Source organism: Lepus europaeus, chromosome 1 (genome assembly GCF_033115175.1).
Source record: "Lepus europaeus isolate LE1 chromosome 1, mLepTim1.pri, whole genome shotgun sequence".
NCBI lineage: Eukaryota > Metazoa > Chordata > Mammalia > Lagomorpha > Leporidae > Lepus > Lepus europaeus.
This window is the reverse complement of record NC_084827.1, coordinates 5,637,083-5,659,856: the sequence shown is the minus strand read 5'-3', so window position 1 is coordinate 5,659,856 and position 22,774 is coordinate 5,637,083. Positions and strand designations below refer to the sequence as shown.

The 22,774-nt window shown below is 38.8% G+C and overlaps 2 protein-coding genes and 1 long non-coding RNA gene across 4 annotated transcripts in view; all 3 read right to left on the bottom strand.

The window, feature by feature from the left end:
- The window catches only part of LOC133764287 (uncharacterized), an 80,489-nt gene that overhangs the window by 35,111 nt on the left and 22,604 nt on the right, over positions 1–22,774 (bottom strand). The gene's annotated exons all lie outside the window — the stretch shown is intronic.
- On the bottom strand, positions 167–1,153 carry LOC133759589 (olfactory receptor 2A1/2A42-like). The gene has a single exon (XM_062191294.1). It carries the CDS (start codon positions 1,151–1,153, stop codon positions 167–169), a length of 987 nt encoding a protein of 328 aa, XP_062047278.1.
- On the bottom strand, positions 6,933–11,090 carry LOC133764270 (olfactory receptor 2A7). 2 transcript variants are annotated; one of them, XM_062197952.1, is made up of 2 exons: positions 10,185–11,090; positions 6,933–6,950 (listed from the first exon to the last, which is right to left on the bottom strand). In XM_062197952.1, exons 1-2 carry the CDS (start codon positions 11,088–11,090, stop codon positions 6,933–6,935), a joined length of 924 nt encoding a protein of 307 aa, XP_062053936.1. The 2 variants fall into 2 exon arrangements, with proteins under 2 accessions (XP_062053936.1, XP_062053929.1); XM_062197945.1 differs by lacking the exon at positions 6,933–6,950 and having other exon boundaries at positions 10,158–11,090.

The following is a 22,774-nucleotide window of genomic DNA, read 5'->3' as shown; positions in this document are numbered from 1 at the left end:
GAAATATTGGGGTAAAATATTATCTGATTAAACTACATTGCACAGGAAGCCAATGAATGCAACACACCTAAACCTTTCCTTGCAAAGGAAGGAGGTAGGCATATTCTTATGTCATTAAAGTATAGAGCAGAAGAGAAGAGTGATTTTCTCTGGATGTCAGCAGTAATTAGGAATGAAGACTCCGGGAGACTGCGGCTGGCAATTCAAAAGTCATTGACATTAGGGAATTACTTTCTTTGTGTAGCGCTCTCTTCAGGGCAACCTTGACCTCTGCGTTCCTCAGGCTGTAGATGAGGGGGTTCAGCATAGGGTTGAAAAAACTATAAAACAAGAAAAGGATCTTCTGCTGCTCTTCAGGGTGGCTGGATCTGGGGGCCATGTACATGACAATGGCACTGCCAAAGAAGAGCCCCACCACACTGAGGTGGGAGGAGCACGTGGAGAAGGCCTTTGTGCGGCCCTCCCTGGACTGGATCCTCAGGATAGCAACCAGGATGCAGGTGTAAGAGACCAGGACTAGGCACAGGGGCCCCACCAAGATGAACACACAGGCTGCAAAGATGACCACTTGGTTGAGCGTTGTGTCAGCACAGGCCAGCTTGAGGACAGACAGGATTTCACAGAAGAAGTGATTGATTTCATGAGGCCCACAGAAGGGCAGCCTCAGGATGAGAACTAAATGGACCAGGGCCAGGAGTGAGCTGCAGACCCAGGAAGTGACAGCCAGAGTGATGCAGATTCTCCAGCTCATGATGGCAGAATATCGGAGCGGGTGGCAGATGGCCACATATCGATCATAGGACATCACCACCAGGAGAAGACATTCAATGTGAGCAAAAGTCAAAAAGAGAAAGGTTTGTGCTAGGCAGCCCACAAAGGAGATGGGCTTGAGTGGTTTCAGGAGGTTCACCAGCATCTGGGGCACTGTGTTGCAGGCATAGGCAATATCGACAATGGCCAGATTTGAGAGGAAGAAGTACATGGGGGTGTGCAGCCTGGAGTCCAGTGAGATGAGCCCCAAGATGACCCCATTCCCTAGCAAGGTGAAGATGTAGAAGAGAGAGAAAAGTCCAAAAAGGATTATGAGAATCCTTGGACCAAGGCAAAATCCCAATAGGATGAATTCTGTGACCACTGTCTGATTTTCCTTCATTTCACTATTAAAGAGAGAATCACATAGCTGTGATAAAATTATTTTAAGATATTTTGTTGTTGTTGTTACATAGGTTGGTAGCATATGGAATATTATTAGTAAAGACCTTTCAGAATTCACTCAATTATAAATAAATGATTACCTGTAAACATTTGGGTGTCTGTCCACAAGCTAATTTCTTAATATGATATTCAATATTTAGAAGAGGAATATGTCACTGCTCATTAGCTACCTAGAGTCATTGACATTCTGATGGAATTAAGAAATATCACATCCATGCAAATAAAATAATCATGGATCACAGAGTGTCTAGGAAGCTTCATGTATGCAAATCTGTAAGAAAATTACTGGTTATTAGAAATAGCTATTAATGGAAGAGATCTACAATTGATAATAGTTCTGGAAAAGAAAATGATTTTACTTTATCATGATTATTTTCCTACCAGTTTATAAATTCTGTCTAGAGTCTAGAGAGTACCTTACATGATTTCACAAGAAGCCAATTATGAAACCAGTACTCTTTAAAATGCCAATATTTTCAACTGATAAATCATAATTGTATGCATTTATGGGGTACGTTGTGAGGTCTAGATACAATGTGGAATGTTTTTAGGTAGGTAGTAAGAAGCAAGCAGTGGATATGGTATACATGATAATTATATATATACATATATGTACTATATATGAGAGCCTTCAAAATTCATGGAACAACAGAATTAAAATGTTGATTGCAGCATAAAAATTGAAATACATACATATGTTTTCCATTATATACAGCTTCCATGAACTTTTGGAAGATTCCTCAGGTATTTGTATATATTTGTGTATACACATACACTTATGCCATATATGAGTATACTAGAATATATCCAAAATGTATATTATTGAAAAATGGAAACAAACCTATGTTTGGCAATTTGGCAAATGGTTAAATGACTGATTCACAGAATTATTAAGTCAGCACAGGAATTTTTCTCATGCTCATAAAGATTAGGGAATTTTATGGTTCATCAAGCAGTCCAGTATTGCAAATCTGGCCTCTGTATGCACTAGGATAAATCTGTGCATTTCCACATGTGCTCAAAGATTTGGAGTGTAGGTATGATAGGTATCTATGAATGTCTGTGTGAACAAAGAACTGCAGGCATAATTCTCCACACATTGTTTGTACAGACATCCCTTGCCAGATTTTCTCAAGACAGGAAATTCATGAATCAAGAGACTGAAACAGGTTATTCCCTAGAATGAAAATAAGGAGGAAATAGACCCATCATGCTGTTAATTAACTTTTTCATATTTGAACATGTACTATACCTAAAGTCTAAAATATAATTAATTTTAATTTAAACTGAGAAACAGCACCAGACCTCAGAAACAAGAATTGTCATTGCTCTATAAGAAGCTAAATGAGGCCGGCGCCGCGGCTCAATAGGCTAATCCTCCGCCTGCGGCGCTGGCACGCCGGGTTCTAGTCCCGGTCGGGGTGCTGGATTCTGTCCCGGTTGCTACTCTTCCAGTCCAGTTCTCTGCTGTGGCCCAAGAGTGCAGAGGAGGATGGCCCAAGTCCTTGGGCCTTGCCCCCACATGGGAGACTGGCTCCTGGCTTCAGATCAGCATGGTGCGCCAGCCGCAGCAGCCACTTCATGGTGAACCAATGGAAAAAAGGAAGACCTTTCTCTCTGTCTCTCTCTCACTGTCCACTCTGCCTCTCCCCCCCCCCCCAAAAAAAAAAAAAAGCTAAATGAAACAAATCATTGACAAATGGATAACTTAGTTTATTTGTTGCCTGACAAATGAAATGACAGCACCAACAAAAATAATGGAAATATACTTAGTCTAGGAATTGGCAGAATGCTGAATTGATTGCATTTTTACTTTGGGTCATAGTTTCCTCAATAAACTGGATTAGCTTCTAACTAAAAAATATTTCTCAGTGACATTGCAAGAGCAAAATAACTTAAGAGTTGGCTACTTTTTGTGTGAGAAACATTGTAGTACAAGGAACTTTACTGTTTTTGGCCAGTTCCTGCTTTAACTATCATTAATACCATTGCAGATGTCAAGGAATGCTCTCCAAGGAAATTGAGTATAAGAGACAGGGTTGAATTCTGATAACTAACCTGAAAACCTATATGTAAGCAATGAGAGTAACAGCCCAAAGGCAGAAAACAAGAACACTTCAGGAAACATATAACTAGAGAGTTTGGGGGCCTCTGAAAATCCACTGCAGGTGTTTTGATGCAATTTATAGGTGTGACTCATTCAGTGAACCTAAATGTACTCAACAGTATAGAGTACTTTCCTGGAAAAAGACTGCATGAAAAGGAAGGGAGGTGATCAAAATGAAGTGTAGACATCAGGTCAAAAGGATAGTATTTGGCAGTGCATCACTGATGACCTTCAAGGGGTAGGGAACAAGGGAGCCAACCAGCACAAGGATCGCAGTCAGTTGATGATTCAATGTCTACAGTTTGGATTGGTGACCAGGAACCAAAAACCCTAGCAAGCAAGAACTCTGATTTCAAATTTGTCAACCATTGGGTAATAAGCTATTTTTTAAAGCAGATATTTTTTTTTTAAATTTTTGACAGGTAGAGTGGACAGTGAGAGAGAGAGAGAAAGGTCTTCCTTTTGCCGTTGGTTCACCCTCCAATGGCCGCCGCGGCTGGCGCGCTGTGGCCGGCGCACCGCGCTGATCTGATGGCAGGAGCCAGGTGCTTATCCTGGTCTCCCGTGGGGTGCAGGGCCCAAGCACTTGGGCCATCCTCCACTGCACTCCCTGGCCACAGCAGAGAGCTGGCCTGGAAGAGGGGCAACCGGGACAGAATCTGGTGCCCCGACTGGGACTAGAACCCGGTGTGCCGGCGCTGCAAGGCGGAGGATTAGCCTAGTGAGCCGCAGTGCCGGCCTAAAGCAGATATTTCTATGAAGAAGGACTGTGTCAACTTGCAAAGTTTTTTTTTTTTTTTTTTTTTTTTTTTTTTTTTTTTTTTTGCTGACTTTGCAGTTACATTTTGAATTTTAAATAATTAAACACATAGGTATCAGGGCTTATGCACTGTCCTATTGTGTTTTTGAATAGCATGATGCAGTTCCTGAAGCAAATTTCCAAACCTAGATCATTATAAACTCATTTAAGCAAGGCAGGGAAAGAATTAGATACCTTCTTAACACTGAGATATTTAATAATAAATAAATCAATAAATTATCTAATATAAATAAATGTTCAAATGAATTTGACACAGAAATAGTTCAAAAAATGTCTTTGAAAAAATCCTCATATGAGGGGCAGGTGTTGTGGTGGAGCAGGTTGAGCCACAGCATGTGATACAACTATCCCATATCAGAGCAGTGGTTTGAGTCCTGATTGCTCCACTTCCAAACCAACTTCTTGCTAATGTGCCTGGGCCCAAGTGCTTGAGTCCCTGCCACCAATGTGGGGAACTAGGATGGAGTTTTGGCTCTTAGCTTTGACCTGGGCTAGCTTTGGCTGTTGAAGCAATTGGGGAGTGAATATCTCTTACTCTATCTGTATCTCTTCCTCTCTCTCTCTTACTCTGTCTTACAAATAAATAAATCAATCATTAAAAAAAACAAAAAACAAAAAACAGAGAAGAAGTAAAAAAAAAAATCCTTAAAATGCCAGGGCTCATGTGAGTTTAGAGTAATAAGAAAATGTTGAAAAGATTGACAAACTTTGTGAATTTATTTTTTAAAAACAAGGCACAGGAAAATATTTGGCTGTGAAGGATATGTTCACATCTACCTACTTACAAAACAGTAATTTCTTTTCGCAATTTTTCTTCATTTCCCTGAAGATGAAAACACAGATGGAAAAAACATACAGTGCAAGCCATGATTTTTTCATATCCAATGTGAAAGACAGATGAAGGAGTCGGAACACATTGATATTTCTTCAGCACAGTAGCCCCGTTTGTCTCACTCTTGATTTATTTTAAAGCAATGGCATGGTATTATTTATCTTTAAATACCTGGCTGTTTAACATTTGTGGAATGACAAATAAATGAATAAATATAAGCAAGTGAACGAACAGCTAGGTATTGATGTTCTTGTAGTAAATCTAGTTAAAACACAGTCTACTATAATTATGCCAGGTTCAGTCCATTTTTCCCTAAGGAAATGAAATACTGCAATTCTGGATGTTTTCATACCTGGGGATCTGTATTAAAATAGAATTTTGAAAAATTGATAAGAACAAGTGAAGTATTCACAAAGTGTTTAAACACTTGAATTTTGATGGACTTCTGTTTTATATACTTTTTTATTTTATATGTATGTGGCATAGCTAATATTAGTTAAGAACAATGAAGTGAATGCTAGAGATTGAATTTCCATGGGACTAATGGGAGTGAAGGAAGCAGCTCCACACTGAAATATATTCTAGTTCCAATTATAACTTTTAGGCATTGATGTATGTACATTTATGCATGTACAATTTCAGAACATAAAAAAGGCAAAGGCAGGTATTCGGCCTAAGATGCCTATGTAGTACACTGGAGTACCTGGATTTGAATCCTGACTCCAGCTCCTGATTCCAGTTTCCTGCTGATGCAGACCCTGGGAAGCAGCAGTGATGGCCCAAGTGGTTGGGTTCCTGTCACCCACATGCAAGATCTAGATTGTCCCCAACTGGCAGTGTCATCCTGGCTCAGCTCCAGCTGTTGTGGGCATTTGAGGGAATGAACCAGTAGATGGGAATGCAATCTCCTACCTCTCAAATAAATAAATAAAAATTAAAAATTAAAAATCCAAATAAAAATAATTAAAAATGAAAATTACCTGGTTAATGATCAGCTGACTCAATTTCTAAGGTAAATATCTAAGCACCAGAATTTTGATGGACCCCACATTTAAAAAAATAAATCTCAGTCTGATGAATTGGCAGGTTTGTTTGTGAAGCAGTGGGCATAAGTAAAGCAGAATCAATAAAACGACCAACCATTATTAATTTATAGCACATCTGAACTGCTGGGCTGTTTATTTGTAAGACACATGGGAGAACTGAAAACTAATTCATCTTACTGCTTACATAGTTAAAAGACAAGTCTTTACAAAGTTTTCTTGTGAAAAAAGGGTTTAAATAAGTGGATATAGATACTACTGTGGATCATGAAGAACACAGAATCATTTTCATGTAACTATAGCTTATCCAATAATTTGTAAAACTTCATAATAACTGAACATAGCTGTTGAATGCTTCTTATGCACTGGGCACTGTAGGAGCACAGAGTGTAGCAGGTTGATGGTTCTGAACTTGGGAAGCTTTTGTTGGGTAAATGGGCTTAGGAGGAACAGCAGAGATGAACAAAATAGTAAAAGACATTCAATGCAAAAATCCTGTAAAAAAAAAAAACTTTAAAGCATCATTGACTATCTCAATCATTCTCTCACTTTGGGCACCTTGGTCCGTTTTCCATACTATCTTTTCTATCCTGACCTCAAAGACTAAACCTCCAGGCTGCAGAAAATATAACATTTATACATATCTTCAGTACATTCTAGTTACCTGATACTACCTTTAATGCTATTCTTAATGAAAGATAAGACATAGATTTAGTGTCCATTTGACTTCATATTCCACTGCAATAAATTTAGACTTTTTATGTATTGTGGCTATGTTGACAAGAATTAAATGCACAATTTATAAAATAAACATATGTAAAATTTCCCAAAATGTAAATATATTCTCTTATAATTCATTTGGCTAGGAAAATTATTTTATATATTTCACCTCTTTTTTACACAGGAATTTCTTGCTTATTCTTTTACTATAACCTTTCCCAAGTAAATATTTATTATATAGATGCTTTCTCATAAATGAAAAAATGCTAGTGAAATCCTCAATATTTGATATAAATTTTCCATCAAAAGTGTATCTTTCCTCAGGAACTTATACAATATAGAATATGAATGTTGAGTATTTATGTTTAGTATCAATGGAAGTCATTTACATTTCTTCTTGATATTTAACTGAAGAGTGGCAGTAATGGAGTGATAGTTCACCAAAGACTTGGTGCTATAGCATGTCTAAATAAGGCAAACAGGTTACTTTCCACATTTGGACTCACCAATCTGAGAGAGGGAAGCACCTGAATGTTGGAACCAGGATCTTGTTTTCTCAGAGCTTCTGTGACAGCCACAGAACCCTCACTTCTATTCCTAACTAAAGTCAAGAATTCTCAGAAAAGGAGGTTTTATTCACTGGTAGGATCAACCTAGTTGGCAGGTCTTGAGGGCTCACTGGCAAGCTGGGCCACGAAACCTCATGTGTGACTACATCTGCTGGGAAGAAGACTGTTTTGCTGTTTCTGTTCTCATTCCTAGCAGGATGCACAATCAGGAAACACAGATAGCCACAGAGCACACCCTGAAACAACATCTCTCATTACAGTCCTCAAATACATAGCATTATTTGAATTTTGTGAATCCTATTTTCTTCAATCTCCAGATGGTTCAGGTAAACCTGTCGGGAATCAGGGCTAGTGGGACTATCAACAAGCTCTGAGTATTCACCTGTGTTAGTTCAGCATCTCCCTGAAGTAATCTGGGTCCCTTGTGCTTCAGTAGAAGAGGGAAGAAAGGACCTGAAAAACCAACTGATTTCAAGTAATGTTCCAAGGTGTGAGAGGTGGCAAGTTGGTTAAGGAGGCATGGAGCAGACTGGGGAACCCAAGCAGGGGCCAAGTGGTCCCAGTGGGACTTATTAGCATCTCTCTGAGGAGAGGACTTTCTAGGGCATCTACCACCATTGTAGGATTTCTGTTGAAGGGAGTATGCTTTAATCTGTCTTCTGAAAGCAGATATTTTGAGTGTGGCTCCTCATGGGAAGGGAGGAAAGATCCTTTCCCAAGACAAGTTCTTCTGGAAGTTTCCTGCCCCTTCTAGAGTGAGAACATTTTCACTTTAGATATTGTCCTATTTACTTATGTTTCACTGTGGTTTTTTTTTTTTTATGGCACATCAAGGGGTTAGCATGTGATTTTGCTAATCTCATATCAATTAGTTATGCAATTTATAAATTAATTAGTTCCTTATAATGTGATCCCTGACATGCTGGGATAATGCCATGAAGTCGGGGAAAATCTGTGTTTTTATGTGCTGGCCTATTATCCAACTGTATGCACCTAGTGCTAGAAGAAACACAGAGATACCAGAAACAGCCCCCATCCAAATCAAAATCTTGAGTCATAAACATCAGAACTTTTAATAAATATTGGGACTTGTTTTCTTTGTTCTAGGTGACCTGTGGAAAGTATGGAAATCAGGGAAGTTAGATAAAAAAAAATTTGTTAGCAAACTAAGATAGTGTTCATGAACATTTTAGAACATAGTTTTTATATTCAATACTACATAGCCATCAGTTATAAAAATAATTTCAAGGTATAAAAATAAACAAATGTGAACTAAGATAATAGGGACCTAAAATAAGTGTTTATGATATATAATAAAGTCTAAGAAAATGTATTACCTCAAAACTAGGTTTCCTCTAGTATATCAAACTGACACATCTTTTAACCTTGTAAGTAGTAGGTTTGGGAATTTTTCCAGAGTTCTGTAAGAAGCTGCTTTTATCTTTAAAATTCTGAGACTGAAAAATAAGATTAACTTAATATAATGGACAGAGATAAATGTATATAGACATTTTTTTAAATGCCAAATTTGGAAGATTGTGAAATTGAATGAGGTTATCCTTGAGACTTCATTGAGAGTGCTGACTAATGGTGAAGGAGAGAGTGGATACATTATCTCTAGGGAATTCTCCACTGATGACTAGCAACAGACATTTTCTGTGTCCAACAGAACAGAGATTATGAGTCCAACCTGGGGCACTGTGCTCGGATCTGCATCCTTTTCAGATGCTTAACTTGCAGGGGAAATGACATTCTAGCCTAGAAAGTGGTTACAGGAAGTATTCACAATGAGTCAATCAAGATCAGGATCTCCTATTCCAGGAAACTGTTAATTAGTATTATGAAAAATGTTTTTGTATGTGATCAAATAAATTTGGAACATACTGGCCTAAAACCAGAATAGAATTCTTCGTTACCAAAGGAATTTTTACAGTTTTCATTAGTCAGCCCTAAAATGAGGCATCGACTATGCAGTAATCTCAAACTTATTGACCACAGAATTCATTTTAAACTTCTCTGGAATGACTGACAGTAATTAACTGAATATCTCAAAATATCTAGTGGAGAAGCTTTTTGAATGTTTCCAACACAACATGATGATAAATGCCTGGGGTGATAGGCCAAGTACCCTGAGATGATCATTACACATTGTGTGTATATATATATATATATATATATATATATATATATCGAAGTGTCTTACAGTACCCCACAAATATCCAAAATTACACTAGGTCAATTAAAATAAAAGTAGATTAAAGAGTACTCTTGAGGGACTAGTATTTTGAGGAATATTTAGGAGATATTATAAAGAGTGTTGTTCTGGATTTCTGGCTTCCAGGTCCTGGGTCTCATATGCACTAACACACTACAATTTGCTATTGATAATATTTGAAGATACAGATTTCTTTTTTTTATTAAACTTTTATTTAATGAATATAAATTTCCAAAGTACAGCTTATGGGTTACAATGGCTTCCCCCTCCCAAAACTTCCCTCCCACCCACAACCCTCCCCTTTCCCGCTCCCACTCCCCTTCCAATCACATCATGATTCATTTTCAATTCTCTTTATATACAGAAGATCAGTTTAGTATATATTAGGTAACGATTTCAAAAGTTTGCCCCCATATAGCAACACAAAGTGAAAAAAAAAATACTGTTGGAGTACTAGTTATATGAAGATACAGATTTCTAGAAATCATCTTATATTTACTGAATCAGTCATCTAAGGGTAAGGTGGTGGATATCGCTATTCTAAGTGTTTCAGCTAATTCTCATGCTGAATAAGATAAGGAACCACTTGAAAAAACAACATGATAGGTCACTTTGAACCACAATGTCATAATCTTTTCATATATCGGTCTCCATTCCTAGTGCTCTCTTTAATGTATTCTTTACGTCTGAGTTTCTAAGACTATAAATAAGGGGATTGAGCATGGGATTGAAGAGGCTGTGAAATAGCAGGAGGTATTTCTTTTGCTCTTTGGGGCTCCCATATCTGGGTCCAACATAGGTGATAATGGCTGTGCCATAAAAGAGTCCAACCACACACAGGTGGGAGGAGCAAGTGGAGAAGGCTTTCCTTTGACCTTCCCCAGACTTGATCTGAAGGATTGCACAGAGAATGCACACATAGGAAACTACAATTGAGGAGAAGGGTCCCACCAGCACAGAAGTTGCTCCAGCTAGGACCATGTTCTCATTGATGTGGGTATCTGCACAGGCAAGTTTGAGCACAGCCATGATTTCACAGAAAAAGTGATTAATTTTCTGAGACCTACAGAAAGGCAATGGTAGGAGTAACACTAGATGAATCAGGGACAGAAGGACTCCAATGGCCCAGGAAGTGATGACCAGGGTGACGCACATTCTCCAACTCATGATGGCAGAATATCGGAGGGGGTGGCAGATGGCCACATAGCGATCATAGGACATCACCACCAGGAGAAGACATTCTGTGACAGCAAATGTCAAAAAGAGGAAAGTCTGTGTTACACAGCCAGCAAAGGAGATGGGCTTGGAGGGATTCAGAAGGTTTACCAGCATCTGGGGCACCGTGTTGCAGGCATAAGCAATGTCAACAATGGCCAGATTTGAGAGGAAGAAGTACATGGGGGTGTGAAGTCTGGGATCCAACCAGATGAGTCTCAGGATGACACCATTGCCCAGCAGGGTGAGAACATAGAATAGAGAGAAGAGCCCAAAGAGGAACATCTGAGTCCTTGGGCCAAGGGGAAATCCCAGTAAGATGAACTCTGTAATGGATGTCAGATTGTCTGCCATACCCCTAAGACAGAGGAAACTGAGTTAAAATTCATGGTTTAAGACGAATATTTAAACGCAGATTTTTGTTAACTTGCTTGATACACTTTTTTTTTTTTTGACAGGCAGAGTGGACAGTGAGAGAGAGAGACAGAGAGAAAGGTCTTCCTTTTGCCGTTGGTTCACCCTCCAATGGCCGCCGTGGTAGGCGTGCTGCGGCCGGCGCACCGTGCTGATCCGATGGCAGGAGCCAGGTGCTTATCCTGGTCTCCCATGGGGTGCAGGGCCCAAGGACTTGGGCCATCCTCCACTGCACTCCCTGGCCACAGCAGAGAGCTGGCCTGGAAGAGGGGCAACCGGGACAGAATCCGGTGCCCCGACCGGGACTAGAACCTGGTGTGCTGGCGCCACAAGGTGGAGGATTAGCCTAGTGAGCCGCGGCACCGGCCGCCTGATACACTTTTATAAGTCAGAAAAATGTTTAGAGACAGTGGCAGTGAGTTTTCATATGAATATTTAAATATTTTATCTTATAATCCTAACAGAAAAATTTAACATATATACATATATGCATATACATGTCTTTTTAAAAATGATTTTTTTTTATCTGAAAGGCAGAATGACAGAAAAAGAGAGAGAGAGGGAATCTGCTGGTTCACTTCTCAAATGGCTACAACAGCTGAGGCTGGGCTAGGCCAAAGCTAAGAGCCAGGACTCCATTGGAGTCTCCCACGTGGGTAGCAGGGGCCTAAGCACTTGGGCCATCCTCCACTGCTTTCCAGGGGCCATTATTAGGGAGCTGGACCAGAAGTGGAGTAGCCAGGACTCAAACTGTTGCTTATATGGGATGCCAGTGCCACAGACAGTGACTTAACTCACTGTGCCACAGCACTTTCTACATATTGTTAATATTTTTAATGGAGGCTAAAACTTCAAAATAAATATCCTGTCCTCTTTTAAACTAAAGATTCAGTTTTAGTCTGAATCATTGTCTTACTCCATATCCTTCAAACAAATTCTACTTCTCTTATATTATTCAGTTATTCCTTGTGTGTTTTTTTTTCCAGAAACAATGAACTCTGACTGATGCACATGCCAAAGTTCTAAAATTGCATTTAAGTCTAATTAAGTCTAATCTTTGGTTACAAAGTTTCATTAAGAGAATAATACATCATTCGCCAATTACTCTCTTGGCCATTCACTTCTTTGCTGTCTAAACACACTTTGCACCTCTGCCAAGACAGTCAATTCCACAACAAATATCTAACAAAATGTCTTCTCATCTAAGTGTGAAGACTGATTTTCAACCTCACATCTTATTTTTTTGTTGTTTGGTTTACCATTATCTATATTTATATGGTGACCTATGTGAATGACTGGATAGTTTTGTGTCATATCATTACCTACATAAAAACAGGATGTTATTGTTGAATTTGACCCAATATTGAGTGACAGTGTAGAGCACAATCTTAGGCACTGTGTTTGCAGATGACTGGCAGTAACCACATGACTCCTGTGAGGAATGGTGCAGCAAGGAAGGGATCTATGAATTCCCTGAGAGATTTGAATTAATCTTTACATCTCCATGATCACACAGTGAAAACACAAGTACAAATGTAATATTGCTTCCTCATGCTTAAATTTCGTTATAATCTTCTATAGAAATTATTTTTTTTCTTGGAGTAACAGGGATGAGCAATAATCCTCAGCTTAAATGGCCATAAAATGATAAACTAAACAATACAAAATTTATGAAAAAAATCCTATTTGCATTGGATTTCTACCAGGATTCTAATGATAAGTGCCATGCTCAGGTTGTTGGAAAACAAATAATTTGCAGATATTTATTGAATTCTTATTATTTATCTAATATTGTTCTGAGAGTGCAGCTATCAAGGATCAAAACTCCTAGCAAACACTCATTGCTCAGCTTTTGTGTGACCTCATGAAATGCATGAAATAAATTAGCATTTGTACACTTATTTGACTTACCTGTATATATGACACTTTAAGCTCTGTTTTTTAAATAAAACTCTACCTTATTTTATTAATATTAAATGCTTACCAGGAAGTCACTTGCTCACACACATCCCTTTCTCTTAAAGAAAAGCTACTGGGGCCGGCAATGTGGCATAGCAGGTAAAGCTGCCACCTGCAGTGTCAGCATTCCATATGGGTGCCAGTTCAAGTCCCAGCTGTTCCACTTCTGATCCAGCTCTCTGCTATGGCCTGGGAAAGCAGAAGATGTCCCAAGTCCTTGGGCCCCTACACCTGCAGGGGAGCCCTGGAATAATCCCTTGTCTCCTGGGTTCTTATCGGCCCAGCTCTGTCCATTTTGGCTATTTGGGAAGTGAACCAGAGGATGAAAGACCTCTCTTTCTCTCTCTTTCTCTGTCTCTGCCTGTGCCTCTCTGTAACTCTGCCTTTCAAACAAAGAAATACAAATCTAAAAAAAAGCTATCAGTTAAAAACATTTACATACTGATTAATATATTGATTCATAATGTGCTAATTGGCATTAATATATTTCCTTCAGATTATACTACTATTTAAAATTATCAGCGAGAAGTATTTGAACATTCAGAGAGTAAAAGGCATTTTTGCATGATATGCAAGTGAGGCAGGAAAGTTAACAAGCACTGAAAATGTTAGATATTCAGAGAGCCGATCAGGAAATCTAGATGCCTAGAGATGACTGTCCAAGGACCTCAGTAATCTTCATGCAGAAAAAGTGACTGCTTCTACAGGATGGCTGGATTCACTGTTGGTGCTTGAGTCTTGCTGCTTATCTGAGAACTGCCAAGGAATGATGTTGGGTTTTCAGGTTGCCTCTGAGTGGGGAAGGCTTTATTTACTTAGTGCCTCCACAGGGCATCATCACAATTGCCATGAGCTTTGTGGAGTATGTGAGAAAACAGGTCTTCTTTGTGTGGTTTCTATAGACACACGAAGAAACCAACAGCCTTCTATTCTTCTAGCCCACAGAGGATTGAGTCTCTGTCTGTTTCAGTCTCTGAGGAAACCACAGTGAGATCTTTAGAGGTTAAGGCAGGAACAGGTAATACTTTTGTAACTAAAATCATACAAATATATAGTCAGACTTTATGACCACATGATTAACATAGTTACCCTAATATTAAAATCTGTCAAGTTTCATGGATTTTTATGTTGTTTTAGTCCTTAAATATTCACAAGGCACATGGGGGATGCAAAATTCCATGGCTGCTTACTCTTTGACAGCGAAAATCCCAACATTAATTCTTGCAGTTACATTGATCTTATTGTAGCTTGGTTTGTCAACTTTCGTAAAGATGGTGGGAGAATAAACCTGAATTCTAAAGTCTTAATCACTAGATAATTTTAGATAGAAACTCATATTTTTATCGTTTTTGAGCACATATTTGGAGAGTGGACTCATGTTAGGTAAGCCCTAGGGTTTTTTTTTTCCTAGAAAATGTTTATTTAAGGAATGCAAACTTCATGCATTTCTTAAATACAACTTTAGGAACACAGTAATTCTTACCACCATACCCACCCTCCAACCTATGTTCCCACCTTTCTGCTTCTTCCTTCTCCTATTCCTATTCTTAATTTTTCACTGAGATCTATTTCTCAATTGACTTTATACACATATGATTAACTCTATAACAAGTAGAAAGATCAACAACTAGTATGGACAAAAACTATTCCTCAACAGTCAAAACAAGGGATATTCAAAGTCATTGCATCTCAAAGTGTCAATTTTGCTTCTATTGATTATCTTTTAGGTGCTCTATTAGCTATCACAGATCAGGGAGAACATATGGTATTTGTCCTTTTGAGACTGGCTTATTTCACTAAGCATGATGCTTTCCAGCATCATTCGTTTTGTTGCAAATGACAGGATTTCATTCTTTTTTTTACTGCTGTGTAAAAATCCCATGGTGTATATACCCCATAATTTCTTTACTATTATTCAGCTGATGGACATCTCGGTTGATTCCATATCTTAGCTATTGTGAATTGAGCTGCAATAAACAAGGGGTATGCATAACTCTTTGATTTCATTTCATTTCCCTTGGGTAAATTACCAGGAGTGTGATGGCTGGGTCATATGGTAGGACTATAGATTTCTGAGCTATCTTCAAATTGTCTTCCATAGTGGTTTTACCAGTTGACATTCCCAACAACTGTGGAGTAGGGTACCTTTTCCCCCACATCCTTGCCAGCATTTGTTGTTTGTTGAGTTCTGTATGAAAGACATTCTAACTGGGGTTTTGACATTCTCACTGTGGTTTTGATTTGCATTTCCCTGATGGCTAGTAATCCTGAGCAATTTTTCATGTGTCTGTTGGCCATTTGGATTTCTTCTTGTGAAAAATGTCTGTTTAAGTGCTTTGCCAATTTTTTAACTCAGTTGTTTGTTTTCATGTTGTGGAGTTTCCTGATCCCTTTATATATTCTGGTTATTAATCCTTTATCAGTTGCATAGTTTGCAAATATTTTCTCTAATTCTGTTGGTTGCCTCTTCACTTTCCTGAGTGTTTCTTTTGCAGTACAGAAGCTTCTCAATTTGATGTAATCCCATTTTTCAATTTTGGCTTCGATTGCCTGTGCCTCTGGGGTCTTTTCTAAGAATTCTTTGCCTGTGCCAATATCTTGCAGTTTCCCTTATGATCTCTAGTAATTTGATGGTATCAGGTTGTAGATTTAGGTCTTTAATCCAATGTGAATAGATTTTTGTGTAAAGTGTAAGGTAGGGGTCTTGCTTCATACTTCCACATGTAGAAATTCAGTTTTCCCAGCACCATTTGTAAAAGAGACTGTCCTTATTCCAGGGATTGGTTTTAGCTCCTTGGTCAAAGATAAATTGGTTGTAGATGCTTGGATTGATTTCTGGCATTTCTATTCTGTTCCATTGGTCTTTCATTCAGTGTGTTTCATTGTTGGTGAGGTATGTTTCTTGTAGACAGCAAATAGATGAGTCTTGTTTATCCATTCAGTCAGTCTGTATTTTTCAACTGCAGAATTTAAGCCATTTATTTTCAAGATTATTATTGATAAATAATGACTTGGCCCTGACACATTTCCATAAATATTGATATTTTTTCTTTTGGATTTCCTTTGTACTTTTACTTGAAGATTTTCTACTTTCACATTCTTTCACAATGATGACTGTCTTCATCTTTTTCTGTGTGTAGCACACCCTTAAGTATCATTTGTAAAGCTGGACAAGTGGTGACAAATTTTTCAGTTACTGTTTATTTGGGAAGGTCTTTATTTCTTCTTCATATATAAATGAAAGTTTTGCTGGGTACAATATTATGGGTTTACAATCTCTTTTTCTTTTAATACTTGGACTAAATCTCTCTATTCTTTCCTAGTTTGTAGGGTTTCTGACGTCAGTTTAAGAGGAGGTCCTCCGAAGGTAGCCTGGCATTTCCTTTATATTTTAAAGATTTGTTTTATTTTATTTGAAAGACAGACTTACAGAGAGAGGTAGAGACAGAGAGAGAGTGGTGACTTTCATCTGCTGGTTCACTACCCAGATGGCTGCAATGGCCAGAGCTGTGCCAATCCGAAGCCAGGAGCCAGGAGCTTCTTCCAGGTCTCCCACATGGGTGCAGGGGCCCAAGGACCTGGGCCATCTTGTACTGCTTTCCCAGGCCATAGCAGAGAGATGGATAGGAAGAGGAGCAGCTGTGACTAGAACTGGTGCCCATATGGGATGCTGGTGCTTCTGGCCAGGGCTTTAACCCGCTGTGCCACAGCGCTAGCCCATTGTATATATTTTAGAATCTTTATGTTTTTCTTTTGATAGTTTGACAAATGTGTCATGGTGATTTTTTTTTTTTTTGTCAAGTCTTTTTGTATTTCTACGTGGTACCTCTACTTTGACTTCCATATCTTTTTACAAATTAGGTATATTTTCTGCTATTATTTCACTGAATATGCCTTCTAATCTATTCTGTCTCCACACCTTCAAGAATTTTTAAGACTTCTTAGGTTAGGTTCATAGTACCCCTAAAATATCAAACACTATTTTCAGTTTTTCTAATCTTTCTGATTTTTTTTTTGTCTGACATATTTCCAAAGACTTGTCTTGTAGCTGAGATATTCTTTCTTCTGTCTCACTCTGTTAAGGCTTTCCACTGTATTTTTTATTTGACATATTGAATTCTTCATTTGTAAAATTTAAAATTGATTTCTCTTCTTCATCTTTATCTCAGCAAAATTTTTCATCTCTGTAGTATTTGATTTCTTTAACTCACATTTTTAAAATTGTTTTTGAGTAATCTTATGATCATTGTTTTGAATTCCTTCCCAGGCATTTCATCAATTATCTTCATCTTCGCATTCCAATATTGAAATGTGTTGTGGGAGCCACTTGGTTAATCCTCCACTTGCAGCGCCAACAAACCATATGGGCGCCAGGTTTTAGTCCTGGTTGTTCCTCTTCCAGTCCAGCTCTCTGCTGTGGCCCGGGAAGGCAGTGGAGGATGGCCCAGGTGCTTGGGCCCTTGCACTTACATGGGAGACCAGGAGGAAGCACCTGGCTCCTGGCTTCGGATCGGCGTAGCTCCGGCCATAGCAGCCATTTGAGGGGTGAACCAATGGAAAGGAAGACCCTTCTCTCTGTCTCTCTCTCTCACTGTCTATCTCTATCTGTCAAAAAAAAAAAAAAAGACAAGAAATGGTGTTGTGCTCCTTCTGGGGATTCCTATTGTCTTCCCTGTTTATGTTTCTTGTATTTTCTGCATTTTTAGGCAGTTTGGGAACCACTCTTGGTTTTCCCCTCTGATGGCTTTTATCTTTGAAATATGCCTTTGTGGCTTAGTGAAGTATCTGCTCCTTCAGTGGATATTTAGAGGTGTGTGCTGAGTGAGGCCAGAGAGCTCAGGTGAGTGCTCGAGGGTGGGGCAGGAGTCCATGGTGACATGCAAGTTGGACATGGTAGATCTGCTCTACTGTTGGCAGGGAGGAGGGTATGATTACATCAGCTGGTGTGATCACAGTCTTACCTCCCCTCTGTCAAGTTGATCAATGCTTGGGGTGATTACACAGTGCCTACATATGCCACCCATGAACCACACAAAGGATCTGTCTGGTCCTAAGAAGTTATGTTACATATACACTATAGAGTACTATTCAGTTGTAAAAAAAAAAAATTAAATCTTGTCTTCTGCAACAAAATGGATGCAACTGGAAATCATTATACTTAGTGAAATAAGCCAGTAACAAAAAGACAGATATCGTGTTTTCCCTGATCTGAGGTAACTAATAGAATACCTAATATGCAATGTTTAGGAGTGAAATGGACAGTTTGAGATTCGATGATTGTTTACAGCCCTTGTCTCTTCTGTTGAGGAAAATGTATTTTTTCTTCATACTATTTGTTGAACTCTTTTACTTAGTTTAGGGTTAACTATACGATCATTAAGTAAACTGGAAATAGATCTTTGTAAAAATTAAGAGTGGGAATGTGAGAGGGAGGAAGAAGGAGGATTGGAGCTTGGGTGAGAGAAAGGGTGTGGGCAGGAAGTATCACTATGGTCCTAAATCTGTTTACAAGAAATACATGAAACTTGTATAGCTTAAATAAAAAAAATTTTTTTTATTTGTTTTTTTTTTTAACTTTTATTTAATGAATATAAATTTCCAAAGTATAGCTTATGGGTTACAATGACTTCCCCCCTCCCATAACTTCCCTCCCGCCCGCAACCCTCCCCCCTCCCGCTCCCTTTCCCCTTCCATTCATGTAAAGATTCATTTTCAATTCTCTTTGTATACAGAAAATCAGTTTAGTATATATTAGGTAAAGATTTCAACATTTTGCCCATATAGCAACATAAAGTGAAAAAACTACCATTGGATTACTAATTATAGCATTAAATAGCAATGTATAGCACATTAAAGACAGAGATCCTACATAATTTTTTTTAAATTAATTAATTTTCTATGCCATTTCCATTTTAACACCAGGTTGTTTTTTTTTTTATTTCCAATTCTCTTTATATACAGAAGATCACTTCAGTATATAATTAGTAAAGACCTCATCAGTTTGTGCCCACACAGAAACGCAAAGTATAAAAATACTGTTTCAGTACTAGTTATAGCATCACTTGGCTTTAGACGACACATTAGGGACAGATCCCGCATGGGGTGTAAGTACACAGTGACTCCTGTTGCTGATTTAACAATTTGAAACTCCTGTTCATGGCGTCAGTAATCTCCCTAGGCTCTAGTCATGAGTTGCCAGGGCTATGGAAGCCTTTAGAGTTCGCTGACTTTGATCTTATTCCGATAGGGTCATAGTCAAAGTGGAAGCTCTCTCCTCCCTTCGGAGAAGGGTACCTCCTTCTTTGATGGCCCCGTTCTGTCCACTGGGATCTCACTCACAGAGATCATTCATTTAGGTCTTTTTTTTTTTTTTCCATGATATCTTGGCTTTCCATGCCTGCTATACTCTCATGGGCTCTTCAGCCAGATCCGAATGCCTTGAGGGCTGATTCTGAGGCCAGAGTGTTGTTTAGGACATCTGCCATCCTATGAGTCTGCTGTGTATCCCACTTCCCATGTTGGATCTTTCTCTCCCTTTTTGATTCTATCAGTTAGTATTAGCAGATACTTGTCTTGTTTGTGTGATCTCTTTGACTCTTAGACCTATCGGAGCTATCAATTGTGAGCTGAAATTGATCACTTGGACTAGTGCGATGGCATTGGTACATGCCATCTTGATGGGATTGTGTTGGAATCCCCTGGCACATTTCTAACTCCACCATTTGCGGCCAGTCCGATTGAGCATGTTCCAAATTGTTCATCTCCTCCCTCTCTTTTTCCACTCTTAGATTTAACAGGGATCACTTTTCAGTTAAAATTTAAACACCTGAGAATAATTGTGTGTTAATTACTGAGTTCAACCAATAGTACTAGAACAACAACAACAACAACAAATACTAAAAAGGATAAAGTATTACATTGTACATCTAAAGTCAGGACAGGAGCTGATCAGTTCATTGTTGCATAGTGTCCATTTCACTTAACAGGTTTCCCCTTTGGCGCTCAGTTGTCACCGATCAGGGAAAACAAATGATATTTTTCTCTTTGGGACTGGCTTAATTCACTCAGCATGATGTTTTCCAGATTGCTCCATCTTGTTGCAAATGACTGGGTTTCGTTGTTTCTTACTGCTGTATAGTATTCTATGGAGTACATGTCCCATAATTTCTTTATCCAGTCTACTGTTGATGGGCATTTAGGTTGGTTCCAGGTCTTAGCTATTGTGAATTGAGCTGCAATAAACATTAATGTGCAGATGGCTTTTTTATTTGCCAAATTAATTTCCTTTGGGTAAATTCCAAGGAGTGGGATGGCTGGGTTGTATGGTAGGGTTATGTTCAGGTTTCTGAGGAATCTCCAGACAGACTTCCATAGTGGCTTAACCAGTTTGCATTCCCACCAACAGTGGGTTAGTGTCCCTTTTTCCCCACATCCTCTCCAGCATGTGTTGTTGGTAGATTTCTGAATGTGAGCCATTCTCACCGGGGTGAGATGGAACCTCATTGTGGTTTTGATTTGCATTTCTCTGATTGCTAGTGATCTTGAACATTTTTTCATGTGTCTGTTGGCCATTTGGATTTCCTCTTTCGAAAAATGTCTATTGAGGTCCTTGGCCCATCTCTTAAGTGGGTTGTTTGTTTTGTTGTTGTGGATTTTCTTGATTTCTTTGTGGATTCTGGTTATCAATCCTTTATCTGTAGTATAGTTTGCGAATATTTTTTCCCATTCTGTTGGTTGCCTCTTCACTTTCCTGACTGGGGAAAGACAGAGACATCCTAATACAGGAAGCTCATAGAACCCCTAATAAACATGACCAAAAGAGATCCTCACCACGACACGTCGTAATCAAACTCACCACAGTGAAACACAAAGAAAAGATCCTAAAATGTGCAAGAGAGAAACGCCAGATTACTCTCAGAGGATCTCCAATTAGACTTACAGCTGACTTCTCTTCAGAAACCCTACAAGCTAGGAGAGAATGGCGAGATATAGCCCAGGTGCTAAGAGAGAAAAACTGCCAGCCCAGAATATTATATCCTGCAAAGCTCTCATTTATGAATGAAGGTGAAATAAAGACCTTTCACAGCAAACAGACATTGAAAGAATTTGTCGCCACTCGTCCAGCCCTGCAAAAGATGCTTAAAGATGTGTTACATACAGAAACACAGAAACACGGTCACCAATATGAAAGAAGGTAAAGGTAGGAAACCTCACACCAAAAGATCACAGGAATCTCAAACCATATATTAGAAAGTATCTTTGGCTAATGGCAGGGCAAAGTTACTCCTTCTCAATAGTCTCATTGAATGTTAATGGCTTGAACTGTCCAGTTAAAAGACACCGATTGGCTGACTGGGTTAAGGAACAAAACCCATCCTTTTGCTGCTTACAAGAAACCCATCTATCCAACAATGATCCATACAGACTGAAAGCGAAAGGCTGGAAAAAGATATACCACGCCAACAGAAATGAAAAGAGAGCGGGCGTAGCCATCTTAATATCGGACAACATAAACTTTACCACAAAAACTGTTAGGAGAGACAAAGAGGGGCACTATATAATGATTAAGGGATCCATTCAACAGGAAGATATAACGATTATCAACGTATATGCACCTAATTACAGGGCACCAGCTTATTTAAAAGACTTGTTAAGGGACTTAAAGGGAGACTTAGACCCCAATACAATAGTACTGGGGGACTTCAATACTCCACTCTCAGAGATAGACAGATCAACAGGACAGAAGATCAACAAGGAGACAGTAGATTTAAATGACACTATAGCCCAAATGGATCTAACAGATATCTACAGAACATTTCACCCTACATCTAAGGACTTTACATTCTTCTCAGCAGTACATGGAACCCTCTCTAGGATTGACCACATACTAGGCCATAAAGCAAGTCTCAGCAAATTCAAAAGAATTAGAATCATACCATGCAGCTTCTCAGACCACAAAGGAATGAAATTGGAAACTGGCAACTCAGGAATCCCTAGAGCACGTGCAAACACATGGAGATTGAACAACATGCTCCTGAATGAACAATGGGTCATAGAAGAAATTAAAAGAGAAATCAAAAATTTTCTGGAAGTAAATGAGGATAACAGCACAACATACCAAAACCTATGGGATACAACAAAAGCAGTGTTAAGAGGAAAGTTTATATCAATAGGTGCCTACATCAAGAAATTGGAAAGGCACCAAATAGATGAGCTTTCAAGTCATCTCAAGGATCTAGAAAATCTGCAGCAAACCAAACCCAAACCCAGTAGGAGAAGAGAAATAATTAAAATCAGAGAAGAAATCAACAGGATTGAATCCAAAAAAACATTACAAAAAATCAGCCAAATGAGGAGCTGGTTTTTTGAAAAAATAAACAAAATTGACACCCCATTGGCCCAACTAACTAAAAAAAGAAGAGAAAAGACCCAAATCAATAGGATCAGAGATGAAATGGGAAACGTAACAACAGACGCCACAGAAATAAAAAGAATCATCAGAAATTACTACAAGGACTTGTATGCCAGCAAACAGGGAAATCTATCAGAAATGGAAAGATTCTTGGACACATACAACCTCCCTAAATTGAGCCAGGAAGACATAGAAAACCTAAACAGACCAATAACTGACACAGAAATTGAAACAGTAATAAAGGCCCTCCCAA

What these genes read in the sequence shown, in the direction of transcription:
- LOC133759589 (XM_062191294.1), bottom strand. Translation starts at nt 1,153, where the DNA reads ATGAAGGAAAATCAGACAGTGGTCACAGAATTCATCCTATTGGGATTT.
- LOC133764270 (XM_062197945.1), bottom strand. Translation starts at nt 11,090, where the DNA reads ATGGCAGACAATCTGACATCCATTACAGAGTTCATCTTACTGGGATTT.